Source organism: Zosterops lateralis (genome assembly GCF_965231275.1).
Source record: "Zosterops lateralis genome assembly, chromosome: 5".
Lineage (NCBI taxonomy): Eukaryota > Metazoa > Chordata > Aves > Passeriformes > Zosteropidae > Zosterops > Zosterops lateralis.
The window spans coordinates 45,256,533-45,279,374 of NC_139766.1; the positions used below are offsets into that span (position 1 = coordinate 45,256,533).

Here is a 22,842-nt window from a genome sequence, read left to right on the forward strand (position 1 = left end):
GCTCCGCCCGGCACACCGCCTGAGGGAGGGAGAGAGGGAGCGGGGCCCGGGCACAGCACCTGAGGGAGGGAGAGAGGGCCGGCGGTGGCCCCACGGCCTCTGTCCGCGGGTGACAGGGATCCCCGTCGTGCCGGCCCTCCCAGAGAGGCCTCGGGAGCCTCCCGCACCCCCCAAAGTCTTGTTCCCCAGCTGGAAGAGAAGAAAGCAGCCCGGACCGGTGGTTAGGGTGGAATTTTCTGCTTTATGCATCTGTTACAAAGGACGAAACTAGAAAAGCCGCGTACAATAGATGCGGGTGCAAAACAAGTCCTTTACAGGACTGCTCCTGGGTCATGTCCTCTGAGTGTATTTAGGTGGACACTGAGAGAGTGACACTTCCCAGCAGCTTGTCACCGTCCTCACCTGCTGTGCTAACAGAAACCACTGTCACAAAATAACAAGGGTTTTCACAAGACTGCTTGCTCGAGGACATCTCGGACTAAGCTTAAATAAGCTGCTCAACCTGATGGACGAGTCTCCCAGCTTTGGTGCCAATTTAACTTAAAAGCATCCAGTCACTACATCAAATTACACCATTTTGGTTTTTTGCCTGTAGGCAAAGAAACACTTCATATATTATTGCTTTCATTTTCTTGTCCTTACCCACTAAAGAAGCAGTAACCAAACCAATTTCCAGAGATTACCCATTTGCCACTCCCATAACAACTGGGTCCAACACAGCAACAAGAATTGTCACTGTCAAAAATACTAGTTGCAGCACTTTAAATTTCTGACACTGTCAAGAAGTGAGGTCTCATTTTTAACAGAACACCACTGTTAAAAGGGTTCTGTAAAATCTGTGAAGTAAACAAAATTCACTTTTACCTGAGACATCAAGCCATGTTAAATTAAGTTGGATGCAACTTTCTTCCACAGAAGTCAGTGCTTGATTCCCACCTGACATGAAGCTATCCAGCCCATCTAAGCTATATTTTCCCCTAAACCTGCTGCCTGAGAGATAGACTATTCTTCTCCTACAAATGTGCTAAAAATAGACTACTTCTCAAATGTATTTTCAAACCACTATAAATTAGGATTTTCTTACCAACTAGATATCACTTTCAGAGGAATTCCACACCCACCAGGAAAGCGTATCTGTGCATTTCAGCTGCCACACAGCAAACTGACCCTATACTAACACCTGCTCTCCCTCAGCTGCAAACACCATGTTGTAAGAAAAGAGCTGTCACTGTGTTTCCAAAACCAGCTGCCCTATCAGCTCCTTGGCATCCTTCATGCTGGAAGAGATTTCAGAGCCATCTTCTGCCACATGGGTACCAATCAAGAACATCTTCCTCTTGTCCCCAATATCAGACAGAGCCAGAGCATCGTGAATATCAGTGATGCAATATGCACCTTCAAGGTCCTGTTACACAAAAATAAAACAACCCTGTTAGTTGCAAGGGGTGGTGGCACCATTCCTACTTTGAGCCACTGCTTTTGTCCAGGGAGGGAAAGAGTCTCAAAGGCTCTGTGGCACCATTCTTACGTACCTTCTATGAGGTCATTTCCCATGTCCTAAAATGCCTTGGGGAAAAGAGTTAATCTCTAACCTAATTTTTTCCTGAAGAAATATGAGTACAGTTGTTTCTATTTCTACTAATTCCACTGTTTCTGATAACTATGTAAGACCACCTGAACAAGGCAGGAAAAAGCACTGCTGGCCCAAGACCCCAGGTAGCCAGCAAAGAGTTTCAAGAAGAGGGCAAATATGCAACAGTTATGCCCTGCCTACCTTTTCAGCCACCAGAGTTTCTGATGCATTTGAGTTTGATGAAGCCCAAGCCTGCACTTGTGTTCAAGAGTAACATAAATGACGACTACTATTAAAGGGCCTCAGTTACTAGAAATTTAGGAGGTAACAATGTGGAGCAAACTGAGCACACAACCTTGATAAAAGAAAATCTGTGATTAAAACCCTTGGGCTCTTCTGTCCTCAGATTGTACCAGAGGCCCAACTCTTTTCCAGGTACAGCACCAATCATTGAGACTTTCACAAAGATCTTAGGAGGAAGTACTGCCTTGTGAGGAAAGCTGCTCTTTCTCTCAGGTTTCTGCCTTAGGGGCAATCTTAAGAGCAACCAACCAGACAGTCTCTAGGCAAACAACAATGCTTCCCTTTTTAGCTGCTGCTAGATGAAGTGGTACTTCTAGGCAGATACTCAGAACAGAAACCTAACTTCACATCTAACTGTGGTCTCCCTTGAAGCTCCCAAACCTTGCAACTGTACAGCAGTTTCCACCCACAGCTCTGATTGCATCTTCACCAAGCACAGGACCTGCATCTTGCAGATCCAAAACAACCTCAGATTATTTTGTTTTGTGGTCAACAGGTGTGTCAGAAAGACTCCCAGCCGTGTGCCCTCCTTAAAGGCATGAAGCCTCTTTTGAAAGGCTTTGTTGCTGTTTCCAAAGCTGCTGCCAGCCCAAGCTGTGCCAGCAGTGGGGAACTCTTACCTGCTTGTTGGCCAGAACTACCACAGGCAGGGTGGAGTTGTTCTGGATTAGCTGATGAAGCAGCTGTTTCGCCACAGGCAGTCGGGCATGATCAGCCGAGTCCACGACATAGACCAGCAACAGCACTTTGGGCAAGTACATCTTCCAGTATGAACGCAGAGATTCACTGCCCCCGACTGGAAGAGAAGACAGCAGCACAGAATTCACCAAGTAATTCAAGCAGCACTGCTCCCAGAGGTTCAGGCCCTGGGCTGAAAACCCAAGGTATTTGGATTACCAAAACCTCACAGTATTTGCACATGAGACAGCTTTGTTTTCCCCAGTCAGGTCCCATGAAGGCATATGTGCATGTCCTGGGGGAAAAAAATGTCTTTCCATTTTGAGCTCTTATTTTGAGAGGATTTTGGGTTCCGTTTCTTTACAGTTGCTTTCTGCCTAGTTGGTTCTTGCTCTCAAGCAAGTAAGGAGAGTAGAAAACAGTTCAGTATCCATAAACACCAAATGTCCCCATATAACCTATCTGCAAATGCCCATCTCATTTTAAGACAAAGCAGGTCTACAATTTCCAGAGGAGAAATTTACCTCTGAGGTGTGGAGGGCTCTCATTGTATTTGTATGACACTAAGAACTAGATGAAAACTCCCACAGTTTTGTCAATAACCAGAGGTGCTTAAGCAAGAGAGAAAAATCAAGTCCCAGCAGACTCTTCAGGCAACCCTTTGGAGTAATCTTTGCACAGCATACATTTCTCCATGAGTTCTTCTCTGCAGGATACAGAGGAAAGCTGTTCACCTTCAAAACTAGGTCTTAAAATAATTATCTGGTGAAACCATAGACAGCAAGTTGTTTGAGATTCTTGTTGCCATGTGGGGACAAAGAATTCAGCAGTTTGCTGAGTGTAATAGCAGAAGGAATAAGTATCAGTATATTACGTATTTCAGATTTGTTTTCAGGTCTCTAGGTCTTCTCCAGGCACACTGCAGGACCACTCACTCAAAGAGTACTGCTGCGCTCAAAAGGCATGTACGAGTCTCTCAAAAGTAGCAAGTTTTCAAAGAAACGCATCTGAGGTTCCCTATCACTGTCTCCTGCCTTACACAGGAGCTCTTTCCAAAATTGTCTGACTATACAGCCATCTTTTATTGCCCTCTTTGACTGTTCTGTGTCAATGCAATTTTGCTTTCACTTAAGTCAAAAGGGTTCAGTAGTTTCCAGAATGTGGAAAGGGAAGTAACGTTTCCCATTAAAGCATGCCTGTCTCTTCAAAGTGGCCCAGCATACCTGGAGACAGAACTGCAAGTCTGCCACTGTGGAAAGGAGCCAAAGGGCTGTGACTGACATGTAGTTTGGGACAGAAGCCTGATTCTGTACTGTGATACTGCAGGGGCTCAGCACCGCTCCCTTTGTTAAGTGTATTCATGCTTAGCATAACCCAGGGGTCAGCAACCTCACAGAGAACACTTTTTTCCCCCAAACTTGTAGGAACTCAGCAGAAGCCAGGATCTCCTCCCCCTGCAGAGGACAAAATACCACCCAGTTACCTGTATGCTGGTACAAAGAAAAAGAACAGTTTTCTACCTGTCTAAGCCAGCAAAATAAAACCCCTGCTGTTTGCTGATCACCTCGTGCCATGTGATCACAGCATAGGCTGCTAACCCCTGGACTAGGCGATGGTGCAGACTGGATAAGTAACCAGATTAGAGAGCCATGCACAGATTTACCTGGCTGAAACTGGCCTGAGACATTGCATTTCCCATGGGTCAGATCGCAGGCATCACATCTCAGTCACTACCAACCTGGACCAGAGAGGGAAGGATGACTCAGAAACAAGTTCTGCTGTGGTGTGCACAGTGCTGGGCCCAGACCATCCCCAGGCAGGAGAAGAGACACTGTGGGTTTCTCTGGGCTCACACAGGCAAAGCACATCCCAGTAGGAGACACCCTCTTACCTACCAGGTGAGGGGCACAGACTAAAAGCATCTCTCTAAAAATGATTTCCCCAACCCACTGCAGACACTCCTATGGTAAGACTGGGAATGAAACTCTGCCTAAGTGGCCTCATCCCCACACTGCAAAAACTTGTCTGGGAACAGTACAACTCCTTTAGACTTGCTAAAGGTACAGAGGGATCTATGGGCTAGCTACCAACTTAGCCAGTCGAGCACTGGTACAGAACAGTGCAGAAACAGCAGGAAGCAATGAGCAGCTCCTGCCTCCACAGAAGGCAGGCATTGATGAGGCTGGGATGTCAGCCTCTCTGTACCAGGGAGTGACTTGAGCCCAGGGCCTCCACCTTTCCCAACAGCTAGCTGCACCTCAAACAGCTGTGACACACCAAAGGCATCACAGGAGATGCCCTCTGTAGGCATGGGCAATACCCAAAAATCAGAGCTAAGGACAGTACACAAATGTTAACAAAATGCTACAGACATTCAAAAGACTGTTAAAGACCAGAAAACACGACTTTTGAGGCTTATGAACAGAAAGGGTACAAAGTTTTTTTCCTCCCTCTCTTCTTTCACTTATTATTTATTCCTCTGTAGCTCTTGCCCTTTGCCAGGCATGAGCACCAAGGAGAAGCAGTCCAACAGCTATGGACCACAACGCAGGGCTTATTGGGGACATCTCTGCTGGTTTCATCCAATCAGGCTTGTTACCCATCTCCCTCTAGGAGCAGAATTCCCAGGATGTCAGGACTGAATGAAAACTGATCTCTGACACCATTGTGTCTTCTCCTTTAAAGAGGCTGGGTAGGAAAGCAGAATCCCCAAGGAGAAAATAATCACAGCTTCACATTTTAGAAGCAGGCATGTGGAGACACTGAGCTTTTAAAATATGTGCCTGATCCCTGGGGCACAAGACAGGAACTTATTTTATGTTCAGTACTAAAACCGGTTCACTCACTCTCCAGAAACTCCATCTGGGACTCCTCGGTGTTGATGCAGATGGCATTGAAGCCCTCGGTGGGAGCCACGCTGCGCTTGACGTGGTTGGTCGCCAGGGAGTAGAGAATGCTCGTCTTCCCAGCGCCATCCAGGCCCAGCACCAGGATCTGCTTACCGTGTCCTTTACCCTGCAAAGTGAGGGGCAGCACGGTTACCCGGGCAGCCGGGGCAAGAACAAAGCTTAGCAGGGCTGGGGGAAAGGAGGAGGCCGAGCAAAGGGCCTGGAGGGCACGGCAAAGGCCCCTCAAGGGGCGGTGAAGAAGCTGAAGATGCCCGTGGGGCTCTGCGGCACAAACGCAGCGATGGGGGCCCCTGGGCCGTCAGCCGGCCGCGGGCACCGGGGGCAGGGAAGCGTGGAGAGCGGTCCAGGCCCGACCACTGCCCCGCCGCGGCCCAGGGCACTGCCAGGGAGAGCCGGAGTCGAGGTGGCGGCGGCCCGAGGCGGCGCTGCCCCGCCGAGAGGCCCCGCCGGCGTTCCCCGAGCCCGCGGCCTCGCCCGCCGCCCCGACCCGGCCCCGGTACCTGATCGGCGGCGGCAGCGGCGGCGGCGGAGCGGGCGGGCAGCGCGACGGGGCTCCGCAGGCGGGCCCAGGCCCGGAGAGCCACCACCGTGCCGCCCGCCAGGGCCAGCGCCGCCCCGCAGAGCGCGGCCAGCCGCAGGCGGGAGCCCATCGCCGCCCCGGCCGCGGGCACCGGACACCGCGCACCGAGAGCGCCCCCGCAGCCCCGGACGCCGGTGCCGGGCCGGGAACACGCGAGCGGCAATGAGAGATAGAGCGGGCCTTGCCACGGGCGGCGTCTCGCCGGTACAGGGAGCCCGCGGCTTCCGCACACCTGCTGCCGCTGCCCCCCCGCTGCCACCCCCGCGGGATTTGTTCCCGGCTCGCCTCTGCCTGCGCGTCCAGCAGCTCCGGCGCAGCAGCCAGGACACCGTTCCGGTACCCGCGATAGGGATCCAGCAGCGTCACGAGGCAGCCTTTCCATCAGGCCAGAGCTTGGGCTAGGTTTGACCAGAGAAGACGCCTGAAGAGCAGAGCTCCGTTCTCCTCCCGTATCTCCTCTCCAAACACGGCATTGCTGCAGGACAGTGCTCCCTCTCCTGTAGGCACCAGCCGCTGCCTAAGCGGAGGCGCATCGCCCAGGGGAGTAATTTAAAGCAACACTCTTTGTTCAGCACTCGGCTAGCAGCAAATGCCTGCCAGCCACTCACACAGCTGTTTTCTTTCTCTACGCTTTGTTCGTCTCAGACAACACACTTTCAGCCCCCTTCCCAGATATCCCCACTGTACAGGTTAAGGCAAGGTTAAAAAAATGGATTCTGCATAGCAGATTTTTACTCCCTGGAGACTCAGTTGTTGGGGTTTTTTTTTTTTTTGTTGTTGTTTTTGTTTTTGTTTTTTTTTTTTTTTTTTTTAAAGCCCCAATAACATGTCCCTTGGCCCCTGCCTTTTAAGGCCTTTGCTTTAAACTCTTTCAAGAGACACAAGCCTTTGCCTTTTTGGCTGACATCTGACAACCCTCACTTCTACCCACTGACAGTCCGTGTCTGGAAAAATGTTTTGGCTACATTCAGGTGAAACAAGACGTTTCAAGATGTGTTGGGAGATAGTAGTTTAGCATGAATAAGTTTTCAGCAGAATGAGATACATAGTTACAATTCTGTATGATTTAGAACGCTGTTTGCTCAGCTTTACTTGCTCAGGAACAGTAGCTGGATTTACTGAAAAACCTCAAGCTGCAAACCATGAACTTACACCTCCATACCTAAAATCAGTTTTCTTAGTAATTTTCCTAGTAGCTGGTTATTGCTGTGTTTTGTCTTTAGTACAGGAAGAATACTGATAACCCACTGTTGTTTTCATTGTTGATAAACGTGTTTATCCCAACTCCTGGGCTTTTCTAGTTTCTGACAGCAAGCAGGTGCACCAGAAGATGAGACAACTATCAGCAAAGCTGCAACTTCACAAGAACCATTAACAGCCTTCCTGCACAGACACAGAGAAACACCTCAATAAGGTGTTAAAGATCCAGAAAAAAAATAACCATTGGGCCAAGAGGCAGGTGCAAGGTACATCCAGGGTGGGCACTCAATAGTCTCAAAGGTATCATTTCTTGGGGATTTCTTTTGTTCTGGGTCCCTCTCCAGAGTCACCAAGCTTAAGCTGGCCTGCTGCTGTACCACTCTTTATTTCCATAAACCCAGCACCTAAGACTTGTAGAAACATAGGGTGAAGGCCAAAGGAGGAAGCACACTTGAGACAACCACACACATTCTGCTCACACTTGTTTTGCCAAACCCTATAGAAGAAGGCAGCTGGCTTGCAGAAAATGGGACACTGAATCTGCTGCCATACATTTCACCATGCCTTCTCCTAACAGTCTTGTTATCCCCCTTCAGCTTATCCTGTATTATAAAGCACAGATGTTGTTTTCTAAGATGCTTTGTGCCTTCATCCTTTGGTGGTCAATGACTGACTGACATAAAAGACAGTGCTTGGATCATGCATAGATAAATCTGCTAAAGATAAGGCAGATAAATCTGCCTGAACTGACATATGCAAGAGGAGCATGAAACTACATTTCAAGAAATTCTTGATTATCCTATATCTCTTAAATGTCTGGCAACATGGAAACAGATTTTCTCTTAGGAGCTATGTTTGACTTTGACGGCAACAACCCAAGTCACAGTGGGGGCAAATGTGAGGAAGGGAACTTGGTGAGCAGACACATCATGGCATCTATACCAGCCATCTCCCCCCAGACCACTGACAGGCAGGACAAAGATCCAGATGCCAAGAGTCTTGCACCAGCACTTGCTTTTGACCTTTATTCTGCAACCGGCATCAGGTATTGAAGGAGGGAGGTTACACATCCTGCTTTTTACCACCCTCCTTTAGCCCCTTTCTTCTTTTTCTGCTGCTGTTTCTTCTTGGTGGCTGGAGCACCCGCGGGTTTTTGGTGCCTGGGGGGGATGACGTTACTTGTAGCCGATACAGCCGCCCCGCTGCCGGGCCGAGGGGAGGTAGGTGGGCTGCTGGCAGTTCTACTGGCATCCCTGCAGGAAGACAAAAGAGAAAGACACTTTGTGGGCTCAGAACTACCTGCAAGATGTGGTACTAATGCAGGGAGCTGACGGTGAAAAGCAACAGCTGCCCCATTAGGTAGCAAGCATTATGTATGAGAGGGCACTCATGCAAGGAGATCTTAAACAGGCTTCAAACATACAGAAGGAGCTGGCAAGGATGGGAACATGCCTCAAAGGGCAGTAGTCACCTTCTAACTGATGTTCACTAGATGGTGTAAGTCCCTGACAATGAAAGCAAGGCTAACTTTTGAACAGATGTGACAGCTCATGCAACACAAAAGAAGCCTTTCAAGTCCCACTCCTAGGCAGTGCAAACCCAACATCCTCCCTCTCAGATGCTAATAAGACACCATCTTGATGTCAGGCTTCATACATAATGGTAATTCTTGATTCCAGCTCAAATAATCAGCATCAGCTTAGAAGGAGGAAGCACAGTGTCTTCTCAAATCACAGCTAATGGTTCTGCAGCTGCCAAAAGACTTCACAGCAAATTGTTCAAGAGAAAGCATGCAAAATTCATCTCATTGCCAAAGGAAAAGCGCATTAAAAGACTATGAGAATTTTATTTGCATCTTGGCACCTTCAAGCATGCCTATCCTATCACAGTGCTTTTCAGGAACCTATAGGAACCTCTAGGGAGTGCAGCTGGTAGCAGGTTCAAGCAGCAAAGCAGCACAAACACAGCCCTCCCAGCTGCCCAGGAGTGAATCCCCACATCAATCCTTGCAAAACGGGTACTTACAGTTCAGAGCCAGTTGTGGTTGAACCCTGAGTCCCCTTGCCAACCTGATCCTTCTTCTTGCCCTTCTTCCGTCCCCGGTAGTAGGACCGCTCTCGCATGGGGAGCCACCGCTCAGGGTCGGGAGTCACCTTGGGGTCGTAGTTCTTCGGCAGCTTTCCTGCAGAACATCCAGTGCCAGGAAATGAGACTGGGGTCAACACGATAGAGGCATCACCATGGGACATGCATGGGATGTCAGTAGCTGGGCAGTGCAAAGAGACCAGCAACTACACCATCCTATCAGGGTGTTGCTCTCCTTTCTGAGGAAAAATGCCCTAACCAAACAATCATGAAGATCCAGGTTCCCAGAGACCCATCCTAGCAAAGGACTCTAGCTCCTAGGGACCTGGAGGCTGGCTATTTAAGAAAGAATTTGGAGAGCTCTCTGGAGCTGTGCTGTGTCAACAGCTAGGAAACACAACTTACCCTTCTTTTTTTTCTTCTTTTTCTTCACTTCCCCTTGCCTGAAAGGAAAACAAGACACTGTGACATAGCAGAGACAGAGCAGATAAGGCAACTAAAAACTAGCTCTGGAAGAAGCGAAACTATTCCCATCTCTCTAAGAACCTGGTGTGCTGCTACATAAAGCTCCTTATGGTTAAACAACATGTTCCCTTTCCAACCAGCCTGCCTTCTACAGCAATGCCTTCAATAGACCAGTGTGGTTCTTGAACCACCCCAAAGAAGGATGCACCAGAGTTATAGCAATAAAGTAAAAAAAAAAATATAGCAGCCTGCTTTACCCTTGCTCCTTCTGCTGGTTGTCTCCAGTGAGCTTCCCAGCTTTCTTCCGAACATAGGTTGCTCCATGGGAGTTCTCCAGCGCATCAACATCTACTTTCAGTGACATGGTGTCTGAGGAAGGTAAGTGTTTGCTAAGACTGCAAGGGAGGAGTTCAGGGATGCAAACCAGTGAGCATAAACACCCATGTTCTTCCAGACAGCAAGAGGCAACCTCAGCTTGAATAAATTCTGTCTGTTAGCAATGCAGACACCAGACAGGCCTATGGGGCAGTTTCCATCTTTCTCACTAGCTTCTTACACAAGTTGGGATAATCTGCTTAATCGCCTTCTGCCTCATTTTTTTTTTCTTTAATACGGGGACACAGGGAACAATTTCCTGTGAAAGCAGCTCAGGTGGCAAAAGCAGTATGGAACGAGATTTTGGGTAAGCAAGAGTTTAGCCATTTTGTATCAGTTCTACATTACTACCACAGGTTTAAGATTCTGACAGAAAAGATGGAGGTGCTCTTATTTTTGGTTCTACCTTGTCTTATTAATTCTCAAAGAGAAAGAGGCCAAAGATAAATGTGTTCTGAGATATCACAGTAGTGAAACCAATTAGAGAAATAATGTAGCTCCAGACAACTTGACCTAGATATGTTCCAGAGAGGTTCCTTGCCTTTCTTCAGGTAAGAGTGGGTCTGAAGTCCCCACACAGCTGAAAATCCAAGGAAGCAATACCCAAAAAGACCTCTTTCACCACCATTAAAAGGATACACTTTAGCTTTCTCAGGGTCAACCAGGGAATAGGCAGAGATGAGCTGTGCCAGAGTATGCACATCTTTTGGGTTTTGCCTTTGTAGAGGAAAAAAACAAAACAGAAAAGGACCAAGTTACTCATCCCAAAGACTGGTAACACTGCACAGTGCTTGCTGCTATCTGTAAGGACGGGCATGTTAGTACGTGGTCTCCTCCAGAGCATACGACCAACATCACTGGTGTGGATAAAGGGAGGTGCAGACAACTTCACAGTGTCATGAAGCAGGCAATAGAAAATGAAAAACCCAGTAGCAAAGATAAGTTATTAAACACTCTCCCCAATAAAAGATCCCATTAAGTGCACAACAGAAACTAAAACCTAGACATCCATGTTTATGTAGCACTAGAAAAAAACTGCATTCCAATCTCCAAAGCAATGTTCACTGCACACAAGAGGCTTCTGGGATAAGTCTACCAGGTTTTCAAGTGAACATCAATTATTTATCAAATGAATTATCTCTCCTTCTTCCAAAATACAGCCTTGCATTGAAGCCCCTGTGCAAAAGCAACTTTAAAGGACAGCTAACAGTCAATCAAAATTGTCAGATGCTGCCTGCCACCAGACAGCTTGCACAGAACTCTGGGTGGAGACCTGCTGCCCAGTAATCACCCAACTCACTTCCAGAGCTCCTCCAAGTCGCTGATTGCTTCCTTCTTCCTGCCATGTTTTAGTTTGAAGTTGGCAGCTTCCCTTATCAGTGACAAATGGACAGCAGACTTTGGCTGAAAGACACAGCAGCCATGATTAGTTCCTTATTATCACAGCACAGAGCCCAGCTCTAGCTGCCTTTAATGCCCCTGAGGCTTGGCCAAGAAGAACTGAGTTAACTTCCTGTCGTGCAGAAAGCAGACTACCTGTGCACTCTGGGAAGTGAGACAGAACTGCATGGGATAAGGCAGCTTGCTGCTCCACCACGTTTTCCCATCAGGGAGAAGTCCTGATCACTACATTTAGGCACCCATTGATGCCACTCGCCTAATCTGACAGGAGCTGCTGTTCCCTATTTGTAACACATCTAAAATAATATATCATTAATAAATGCTCACTAAACAGGAGCTCATGTGTCTCCAAACCCTGGCTGGATAACTGCTGGGGCTATGCATCAACAGGAAAAGCTGAATTGGATTAGCTAGAAAATCCAGGACAGATTCTTGCACATTAGCTCCTCTGGTCTGACTTGCCTGGTATTGCTGATACCACTGGATAGCCTGTGTGAAGACTTCAATTGCACTGTCAATATCCTCTTCATGACTGTACATTGTCACCAATGCAGACACCTGCAAACATTCAAGAGCAGTATATAGCAGATCTTCATGCAAATTGTCTATAGCCAGAATCTCAGCAGTTAAATGATGGGATTTCCCAAAAGCAGAGTGATTGTGAGCTTTCTGCTCTGTCCCTAAAAAACAGCTGTTGTAACAGGCAGGATACCCAGGCCAGATCTTGCTACCCAAGTCACTCCCAAAGGAACATCCTCATCATGATTTTCCTATGGCACAAGCCTAAGATTGCATTCAGAGAAGGAGCCTTCCTGTCTTGCCACTTTATTTCCTTATCACAGGACTCAGTTTTATTAGAAAATCTTTTTCATTCCCCATTCTCTATCCCAAGAACTATGAAAAAAGAAATCAGCACTGAAGAGATTATAAGGTTACCATTCAATTTCAACATCCCAGTCACAAGTAGAGGTGACCCAGGGCAAGGAGCTGTTATTGTTAACTGCACCTATAAATTATTTTCATCATTCACACTTACACTTGGAACAGATGCACAACTGTCAGCCCCTGTTCAAAATGTTTGTGCTGAACATGTGAGCATTTACAAGGCCATCAAGCTTTTCTGAATACCAGGTGGAAAAGCATGCAGACCAGGGTGATGCTGCAGGGAACACAGCACTTTCCCCCTAAGGCCTGCTCTCCTAAAGCTGCTTCTAAAATGTCCCAACAGTACACAGCAACCAGCAGTTGCTCCAGTCATGTTATGCAAGTAAATCCAGGCAACATGCAGGACTGAGCCATTACCAGGGAGTGGGAACACAGAGAGCATCCCTCTGACAGACAGAGTACTTCTGTGGCTACATTCAGGCTACCTGAAGCAAGTTATAATACCACCTTTGTCCAAGACAAGGAAGATGGGCTCAGAATCCCTGCAGACACTCAAATAAAGTGGAAACCGTGGGGAAGAGGCAAAAAGGAGCAGGCAGTGCAAAGCTCTCCTACAAGGGAAAAACCTTACACGGTTCAGGCGGAGTTTTGCTTACCATACCAGGCTTGTGCTGCAGCTCTTCTATGCTCCTCAGGATCATACAGGCTTTGGTGACACTGCCTAGAACAGAGACAAAGAAGAACACACTCTGAATGGCAGCACAACACCTGATCCTACCAGTGAACTTCGAGCCAAAAGTAAACAATGGGGACAGAACAATTCCCCTTCTCACATCATCTCCTCCACTACAGGAATTAAGGACAGGCCTCCACACAATGAACCTTTCTGCTCTTGCCACATCCTGCAAGGGTTCAGGAGCAAGCTTTGGCTACTAGGGAGCTCTCTGCAGGCTCAAGCCTGTGCTGCCTGACTGCACATAGGAATGGTACCATTATGGAGTCTCACACTGCTCCCAAAATTATTGTGTCCCAGATGAGATTCTTACCTATTATTCAGAGACTGTGGGGATTTCTGCCAGCAATCTGTGGAGCCTGTGTATCCAGATATTAAGCTATCAGCATTATCCTGCCATAGCTAAATATATGCATCACCTGACTGAAAGTATCTCTGCTCTGCACCCCTTTCACAATAGTGACTGCAGCAAAGATTGCCCTGAAGTCTGGTTTTCTTACCCCCTGTACCATTATCATGTGCAGACACTTCCCAGCAAAGGAGCACACGAGATACCTTGAGCAATTTTTAGCTGGGCCATCGTCAGCTTGATCTCAGCTGCACTGGCAGGGTGCTGGTCTGCAAAGTCCTGAGAATCACAAGAAACAACAATTCAAATTGTGTGTGGGCACCAGGCTGCTGCTTTGATGAATCATATGTCATGCTCAGTCACAGCAAGCTGGCAACAGCCAAAGGAAGCTTTCCAGCACAGGCAGGCTTCAGCACACAGCAGAGAAGGACCTCAAGTGTGCCCTTTCAGATTTCTGTCCGAGGCCACTCACTCCCTTCCAAAGAAGGGTCTTGCAAACTGCTTGTAAGCAAAGCAGCAAAGCTTACTGCTTACTGTAGAAGTTTACTACAGGTTCCTAAGCATAAAAACCAGAGGTGTAAGGGAACTATCGCCCTTTAAAAGCAAAATTATTCAATTGGGCGTGAAGGCTTTCCAGCAGCATTAAACCGAACCAAGGGGTCAGATACCCCTGGAAATTTAAACCAAACACAATAAATTTAGAGGAAAACAGCACAGGAGAACACAAACCACGAGTTTAAAGTTGGCTTGGCCAACTTTCTCTTAAGTCACCTGCAGAAGTCCTACGGCCTTTGCATGCTGCTTCTCACGACACAGCTGGGCTGCCTGGATGAGCACAGGGAGCAGGTGCTCAGGGCTCTGGGACTGCAGGCTTGCTGACAGCTTGCGGCACTGATCCGCCTGGAGTGGAAAGAGAGAACACACTTTTCTCAGCCTCTGTGAGCACCTTACATGGGGCTAAGAAACCAACAGTATCTAAGTAAAGTTAGTAGTCATGACTCCTCTGAAATGAGTACACAGAACCAAGTAGTAAGTGGCACTTACATCTAAGTACCCCCACATCCCTTTTATCTTCTAGTTATCTCCACACCATCCTCCCTACAGCAATACCCAAGTCACTAAAGATACAAGTCACAGATACTTGTGCTTTTAGGGATGACTTCGTTTTCCTGCTCACTTATGTGCCTAAACCAAATGGTCTTATCTTCTGACATAGAACAGATGCATCTCCATTTTTGCCCAGTCCAACTCCTGTGGATTTAATGCATAGCTACTTACTGCAGATCTGTTTCCCCTACCTGGTTAGTGTACATTGCAAGCAAAGCTTTGTTGAATTCAATTGCCTGGAGTTGCTTCTTGGAGAGTTTATGCTCAACACCTTCTGCATTGGTCAGCTTCACCTTTTTCTTTGAATCAAAGACATTTTGGTCCTGGGGAAATTGCACATTGTGAGAAGATTTCACTACATTCCTTGAAGAAGAAAAGGTCCCTGAGTCTGCAATTTAACTAATGTTTAAGAAAACATCTTTACTGATTATCTCCTTTCTCTCCTCAGAAGCAGAGAAGCAAACTGAGTAACCACAACAAAAGCAGTAAGGTAATTCTATACCTTGTTAATTGTGATGATATTATTTGCAATGACAGCAAGGAGTCCTACATCTGTTGGCCTGCAGATAAGAAAAGCAGAAAGCATACTGTTACTGAACAGTTCACAGATGGAAAGCTGAGCACTTGTTTTTAAAAAAATTCTCACTTCAACTTGATTATTTGATTGTAGAGCTGTAGAGCATCCTCTGTACGGCCCTGCAGTTGCATGATATAAGCCATCTGACCATGAATAATAGCCAGTTCAGCCTCAGTGTCTTCCTCAGTCACATCCTGAAGGAAAATCAAAGCAAAAATAAAAAGCTGCTATCTCACCACTCTTCCCCTGCCTTCAACATTCTGCTGGCAAATGTCTGTGAGCATTCCTGGGCAGTGTTAGTGGCAAAGTATCCCAGCTACCATAGGTGAAGGTTGTAGCCACAGAACAAATAGAAGCTGAGTTAAACTGGGAGAAAAGAAAGCTTCACCTACCCCAGTGAGACTCTGAAGATTACCTCAACTTGTACATTCAATCTGCCACTCTGCAATGATTGGTTACAAATTCCCTATTTGTCCCTGCTGACTTGGCATGTCCATCCCTAGCAGGGGTAGGTCATAAGGAGGTTTCAGACAGCCTGTACCCTTCTCCCTGCATCAGAACAGGCAACTATGCAAGGAGCACAGCAGCAAACAGCTTGCAGTGTCAGCTGCCCTCCTGCAACAGCCATGATGTCTGCCCCAGCTTCACAAGCTGGTACCAGCAGAGCAGCCCTGGCTCTCCTCTGGCTCTCTGCACTTTGTGACTGCACCCTTGCTCCCACTGCTGCAAAGCAAACACTCTCCAGAACAACATCAGGAACTTACAGAGTCTTCGGACAGTGACTGGCGGCACAGCTCTGCAAGGAAAAACAAATTGAAAAACACAATTTAGAAGGCTTTAGGGGGGAAAAAAACAGACAAGAAGCATGGGGGAACATAGAACTTTTTCATGTACCCCTGAAACCTCTGCAGCACTACAAGGGCACAGCAGACTACCAGTCTGATGATGGATGGGACTAAGCATGAGAGAGCAGACTACATGATGCAGAAGAACTATCAAAGGCACAGATGATACTGTCCCTCCCAGACACTCATTTTCTCTCCTGAGCAAACTTCCTTAGACCTAGCTCCTGACCTTTATGATGGGGATCATTCAGCTGCAACTGCTCACCAATATAATGAGGTAAGCACTGCAAGCTTGCAATACTCAGCTTAAATCACCCTTTATAGGACAGCAATTCTGTTAGTTTTCAGTACCCATACGAGTCACTTCTCCACTTTCTCACCCTTCACCAGAACATCACTTGTTTGCTCTCCAAAGTACTACTATCAAAGGACATAGGCTCAAATTGCACATGCTTATCAGTTGTATGGGACAGTTGTTATTCTTCATAAAAACTGGGACAGAACTGACCTATTTATCTGCAAGAACAATTAGATCAGACAGAAACTAGTCATTCCTAGTTCTCTCCCCAGATTTTTTTTTTTAAACACATAAAATCCCCCTTTTACCCCATAGAAAAATCCTCTTTGCTAAAAGCTCATTTACTGGCTTATACTAATTCATACCATGAAGTATTTTGACCTTCTACAGCATGTTTTTAAATACTCATACTAAAAAAAATCAGGAGTTAGAATAGATGAAACATCTCATGTTTATGAGATTACACTCACATCTACTTCCTGCTTCAAAAAAATGCACAAAGTTTTTGAATACAAATCAGGGGGCTGTAGGAAAGCCAAGAGATGGTACATGCTGCATCGCTCTGGAAAAGAGTTGCAGAGGAACACTTCTCCAAAAACACCAGCTTCACAACAAATTCTGCTGCTGGTCAGTTCTTAAATTCTCAAAACCTTTTTTCCTCTGATTTGTGTCTACAGAGAGTAAATAACTACTTCTACCACACAAAGCTTCCCTCTCACTTCACAATGCTTTTACCTTCTGCTTTTTGTAGTTTTTTCATTGCTTCATTCAGCTTTCCTTGCCCAATCAATGCACATGCACTGTTATAACACAGCTCGTAGGTAGCTTCTCGAAGGCCTAAATCCTCCTAGCATGAAAGACAAATGTAACATTGCATAAGCACCAACTGATCTGTACAGATTTGACAGGCAACAGAGACAAATAATAGTTTTCCTGTACATTCAAACTAATCCTTGAAAAATAAATTTAAGAAGCAAATTTAACAGGGCACACACCTGGCAAGTAAGTTGCAGCATAAAGGATCTCCCCTCACACTGCACAAAGTCAGAGGCAACAGACAAGGCAGTAAGGAAACTCCAGCCTGAACCTGGGGACTACTTAGGCTGGTGCAAGAGGGCAAGTAAGAATTGCTGCTCTAGAGGATTAGAAAGTGGATGTACGGCACTGAAGAGAAAGCTGAGTATGCTGTGCACACCTTCAAGGACAAGGATTTCTAAACAAATGTAAACATTACAATCTGCAGGGTTGATTAACAAAAATATCCCCAAGCATGGCTGAGTGATCAGAGCAACTAGCTTTCACCCTGAGCAAGAGGGTAATGAGAGAGAAAAGTGCTAGTCATCAGAGGTGTTCTGCTAATGCAGGTTCAGAAAGATCTATTTCCTGCTCTGCTGTGACATCTAACAGTACAAGCTCTCTAGAGATCAAAGGTGAAGTATAATGCATGAACCATATCAGTATTTATTCCTCCATACAGGGAAAACCACTACGTGATCTTCAACACATTCAAGAAATCTTTACGAGACAGGAACACATTTCTGTCCTGTTCAGTATCTACAATTCCAATACAATTTGTATCCTTTATTCCTTAGCTCTCACTCTTACACCCATAGACACACATACTCACTTACTGGCACCACCTTCTCCCACGTGCTTTGTGCTGCCACGACAGCAGAGAGGTTGGTTTTTCTCTCCTCCTCATACTCATCCTGGGAGTTGCGGATGAGATCCCTGTACGCAGCGAGACAATCGTCGTAACGCTCCAGTCTGTACAGCTGAGAAAGGAAAGGGATTAGCCCTCAGTACAGTACTGTTCTGTGCATGCTGGTAACTACAGCCTCCTTCCTCCCTCCCCATGGACTGGGAGCAGCAGAGCATCATATGTTTTAAGCTGAACATTACTAACATTTGCATCTACCTTTAAGGGCAAACTATATAAACTACACTTTCAAGCACTCAAGCAATGACACCAGATACCTGCACAAAAATGACACAGCTCTTACTCCTAAAACAGCTTCTTTAAAAGCAGCAGTTTACTCAGTTTTGTCCTCAAACAGCCTTCTTCCAAATTAGATCGCCTCTCTAAGAAAGAAATTAAATGAATGGTCTTTCATGCAGCTGAGAGAAGATAGCCAATTCTTCACAAAACTGTTCAGATCAACCAGGAAAAAATGAGAGGAAAAAGCATAATTTCTTTTCTGCATCACTTTTAATGCCTGAGACATCAGGTCCCACAAACCATTCCTGAACAGGTATCTAATGCAAAGAGATGGCTGAACCACAAACAGATCCCATCAGATGTCTTCCTTCCTCAACCAGATGGCTAATATCTGCCCAGACCCAGGAAGGGAGCAGAAGTCACAAATGTACTGCTTTGGTTCTGTGGGAATAAGGTGATGACTCTGCTGCCAGAAACAGGCAACTGAAGTTCCACAGAAGTTTGAGCAGTTGGAACCATACCTGTCCTTACCTTCCAGCCTGAGAAGGAAATTCTGTCCCCATACTTGCCCCCCATTAGAGGAGGGACAAGGCATCCAGCATATGAAACTCCCACCAGGAAGAAAAGCTTGTAATTACCACTTGTCCATAAAGCTCCTTCAGTTTGTCTGTCTGCTGACTGGCACTCTGAATGGTCTTGAGAGCACTTTCAATACGGTTCAACCTGTACTCACAGTAGGCCTTCTCAAAGGCAATAACGTCACTGCAAGGACAAGACAAAGGCTGACAGCATGCACCAGAGTTTCCATTCAACAGCATTCACTCACATATAACCAGCCCTCATCAGTCACAGACTGCTACATAACCAAAAATCCAAACACATGATCCCAGATTACTGAATTATGTATCTGTTGAGCACTGAAAGTATCTTTTATCCACTTGGTGTTCAACAGAGAAAGCATATCAAAACTTCATCCAAAAATCCCGGTCCATTTTAATGGTATTTCCACATGCATTGTATTCCAAATCCTCTCTGCTCCAGACCGCCTACTAATTATGCTAATCAAATGCTTAAAAGGTAAAACAATAGCAAGGTTCATTAAGGAGAAGGCATTACATTGCAAGGAAATATTGTTACAGCAAACACTTAAAGACAATCGACTGACAGAGAGAGAGAGGAAAAGGTACAAAACACAGTCCAGCTTACAGGCTGGTACCAAGACAAAGGTAACATCAACCTATTCTGAAATATCATCACAGCAGAACTGCAGCAAAAGGGTTTGCTTCTGCCAACATAAGATTGGCTTCAAAGCAAGCTCACACCAGCAGGGAAGCATTCTCAGAGAAGCAGAGCCTTGAATGCTATGTTCCACCTACCCCCTGAGTTACTACTTAAGCCAAAGGAAAATTAACCACCAATTCCTTTAGCTCATGCCTGAGGCCACTTATTATCAGCTTTGCTTTTCCTATTTAAAATGATCTCAATTCAACTGAGTATTAAGGAAGTTTGAAAATTAATGGCATTTAGAATTAAAGCAAAGCAGCCTCAGTGCAGGATAGGAAAACTTCAAGACAGACAAAGAACCACTTTACTTGCTCTGCAGGACACAGAAACAGACATACGGTAGAATGAGTTGAAAGAAGTTATAGGAAGAACTCTGAAACCAGTTGAATAAAAAAAAAAAAATCCTCCTCCTTACCATATAATAAAATAATAAGCTAAAAAACTTGAATTAAACCCTTTTTGTCCCAGTAAAGAAGGAATTGGTAAACAGGGTAATTACATGTTATTCGAATGTGAACATAAACAAAGGTATGTTTCATCACACTGATAACTTCAACACACCTTTCTGGGAAATTCCTTAATAAAAACAGTATCTGAAATACAAAAAATTTTGCTGGCAGACAGTTCTTGGGTAGCAATTTTCATCCTTGTCACTGCACAAAGAGCATCCTTACAAGGAACAAAATCAGAATCTTAAGGACACAAATGGGAAGCCTGACTTGTTCTCAAACACAATTTGTCTCCAAGGTCCTGGTTTTGAGAGGATGCACAAAGGGTTTGCACCACCCCAAAAGCTGAGGCAGTTCCTTCAAAGCAAAGGACCCCAAGGAGCCATAAGGTGAAACAGCCAAGCAAAGCCAACAGTTTGCTGCCACCAACAAAGGCTTCTCCCTTCTCACCTCCCTCCCAGAGAGATCTGTCCCCTTCCCTTGTACCAGCCATGCTACCCAGCCACAGCAGAATCAGCACGTGAAAGTGGCTGAAAACTCAGGGAAAATCCTCTCTACAGTAACAGCAACATGTTAGACTGCCTCAAACTCAACCAGACCCTGTCCCACGCCCTCCCATAAAAGTGTCACTGAGAAGACCAACCCCAATGTCTCTGAGCATATCCTGGTCTTTATTTTGCTGCTTTACTAGTCCCGTCCACTGAAGCTGCAGCAGCTTCTGAAGGATTCGGGAGTTTCATATTTTGTAGAGCACAGCAAGACACAACTCACCTGGTTAACACTTTAGTATGGGTATTGATTACACCAAGGGCTTCCTTGAAGTTCCCATTCTGAATAAGACACACCACCTTACACTGAAGTGCAGTCACATCGTCTTTGTTGATCTGCAGTACTGGAGGAGAAACCAGTTTCAATGCAATGATCCAACTCAAACACATTCAGGCTTTGTAAGAGACTCGTATTATTAGAACCTCTTAAAAAAACCCATCCCAGAGAGTGGTCACGTCAACTTAAAGCATCCTGGCACGGCTTGCTTTGGCTCGGACCATGAAATAAACCCCAGCAGGATAAAAGAATCCAGCACAAACCCTGAACTTACCAGAAGCATGCACTGTGCTAACATGTCTGGAAGAGAGCAGCACAAAGGGGCTGTACACACCTGGGCAAGCCTTTCCTTGCCAGTTCACTCCCAGGCAGAGCACACAGTGCCAAGGCCCCAGTGCCACGTAAAGGACACTGAGGAAGGAAAACAGCTGGTACAGAAGAACAGTGGGAGTCTTGTCAGGGAGTCACTTAACACACTAAAACTTTCTGCCAGCGGATGACACTGAGGGACAACTAGAAGGGAGGCATGGGTTTTGCTATTTATTTTTTTTTTCATGGATGCCAGCTTTTCCAGGACAAGAGATGAATACCTACGGCCTACTAGCAGCAAAGACGAAACTTTCAACCACAACTCGCTTTATACTGCAATCCCGTTTTGGATGTCAAACCAACAAAACAACACATCTCAATGTGAACTCTCCGTTTTGAGCAAGTTATTGCTCCCAGGTCAGTTAGTCCATATGCGCAACACCACTCCTCCAGCTCCCGGAGGAAAAGGTCTCCTTCCTCATGATCGAAAGGGAAGGAAAACCCACAACTAAATCTGTCAGGACTGACCCACAGCAAGGGATGCGTGATGCGACACAAGCACCCGACGGTGGCGGTACAGCAGCGGAGCCTGAACTCCGGCTGCCCCACTTCCCTCTACCCCGGCACAGTAAGATCCCCGGAGCCCTCGCCCGCAGCCCTGCTCCCGGCACGGAACCTCCGGCCGGACACCCCCCGCTCCCCGCCACAAGGCCCCCGAGCCCGGGCGGGCAGACACCACAGACCCGCGGGGCGGGGGCCGGCACTGTCGCCGCACTCACTCTTATTGACGGACTTGAGTGCGCGGGCGAAGTCGCCGTTCTGCCCGCAGCGGTTCACCTCGCTCCACAGCCCCGCCGCCGCTGCCGCCCCCGCCGCCGCCGCCATCTTGGCACCGGGACCAGACACACGTCGCGGGGGCGGCGCTGCGCCGGAAGCGGAAGTGCCGAGCGGGGCCCCGCCCCCGGCCCGTGCCGGGCTCTTCCGGCAGCTCCGCCCTGCCCGGGGCCGGGGCGCGGGGGTTGTCTCGGTGCCCTGCGGCTTCGAGTATGAGGTGTAACAGGGGCTAGGGCGGGTTCTGCACCTGGGCAACCTCGTGTATAGACCGGGGAGCGAGAGGCTGGAGAGCAGCTCTGCAGAAAGGGAGCTGGGGGTGCTGGCCCATGGCAAGCTGAATGTGAGTCACTGAGCCCTGGCAGCCAGGAGGGCCAACCCTGTCCTGGGGAGCATCAGGCACAGCCAGGGAAGGGAGGGGATTGTCCCACTCTGCTCTGCACTGGGGTGACCTCACCTCCAGTGCTGGGGGCAGTTCTGGGTGCCACAGTGTAAAAAAGACACTGAGCTGTTGGAGTGTTCAGAGAACGCTGAAGGGCCTTGAGAGGAAGACCTGTGCAGAGCATTGGAGGCCACTTGGTTTGTTCAGCCTGGAGGAGAGAAGGGAGACCTCATTGCGGCCTTCAAGGTCCGCATGAGAGGAAGAGGAGGGGCAAGTACCGACCGCTCCTCTGGTGACAAGTGACAGGACTCAAGGAAGCAGAATGGAGCTGTCAGGGAAGGTCTAGGCCACATATCAGGAAAAGGTTCTTCATCCATAGGATGGTCTGGCACTGGAACAAGTTCCCCAGGGAAGAGGCCACAGTCCCAAGCCTGACAACTCAAGAAGCATTTTTTGACAA

At 47.1% G+C, this 22,842-nt stretch overlaps 2 protein-coding genes across 2 annotated transcripts; both read right to left on the bottom strand.

Annotated features, from left to right (window-relative positions):
• Nucleotides 1-230: 230 nt before the first annotated feature.
• ARL9 (ARF like GTPase 9) lies at nucleotides 231-6,113 on the bottom strand (the record flags this gene model as incomplete). The annotated part of the gene is made up of 4 exons (XM_083862060.1): nucleotides 231-1,405; nucleotides 2,497-2,672; nucleotides 5,401-5,569; nucleotides 5,964-6,113. The coding sequence occupies 4 exons, from the start codon at nucleotides 6,111-6,113 to the stop codon at nucleotides 1,226-1,228; spliced, it is 675 nt and encodes a 224-aa protein (XP_083718186.1). The 3' UTR covers nucleotides 231-1,225.
• Nucleotides 6,114-8,240: 2,127 nt separating this feature from the next.
• On the bottom strand, nucleotides 8,241-22,072 carry SRP72 (signal recognition particle 72). Its single transcript, XM_083861351.1, has 19 exons — nucleotides 21,949-22,072; nucleotides 20,807-20,927; nucleotides 18,941-19,064; nucleotides 17,995-18,138; nucleotides 17,099-17,210; nucleotides 15,985-16,016; nucleotides 15,290-15,414; nucleotides 15,146-15,203; nucleotides 14,835-14,966; nucleotides 14,308-14,436; nucleotides 13,743-13,815; nucleotides 13,111-13,175; nucleotides 12,032-12,127; nucleotides 11,469-11,572; nucleotides 10,808-10,885; nucleotides 10,051-10,188; nucleotides 9,734-9,771; nucleotides 9,269-9,425; nucleotides 8,241-8,496 (listed from the first exon to the last, which is right to left on the bottom strand). Exons 1-19 carry the CDS (start codon nucleotides 22,052-22,054, stop codon nucleotides 8,322-8,324), a joined length of 2,007 nt encoding a protein of 668 aa, XP_083717477.1. The 5' UTR covers nucleotides 22,055-22,072; the 3' UTR covers nucleotides 8,241-8,321.
• Between the last annotated feature and the right edge of the window lie 770 nt (nucleotides 22,073-22,842).

Bases quoted from the DNA above. Each gene is read 5' to 3' on its own strand.
- SRP72 (XM_083861351.1), bottom strand. From the start codon at position 22,054: ATGGCGGCGGCGGCGGGGGCGGCAGCGGCGGCGGGGCTGTGGAGCGAG. The intron at 20,928-21,948 runs GTGAGTGCGGCG...TTTCTCCTCCAG, and splicing joins ACTCAAGTCCGTCAATAAGA to TACTGCAGATCAACAAAGAC. The intron at 17,211-17,994 runs GTAAGTGAGTAT...CTTTCATGCTAG, and splicing joins CGTGGGAGAAGGTGGTGCCA to GAGGATTTAGGCCTTCGAGA.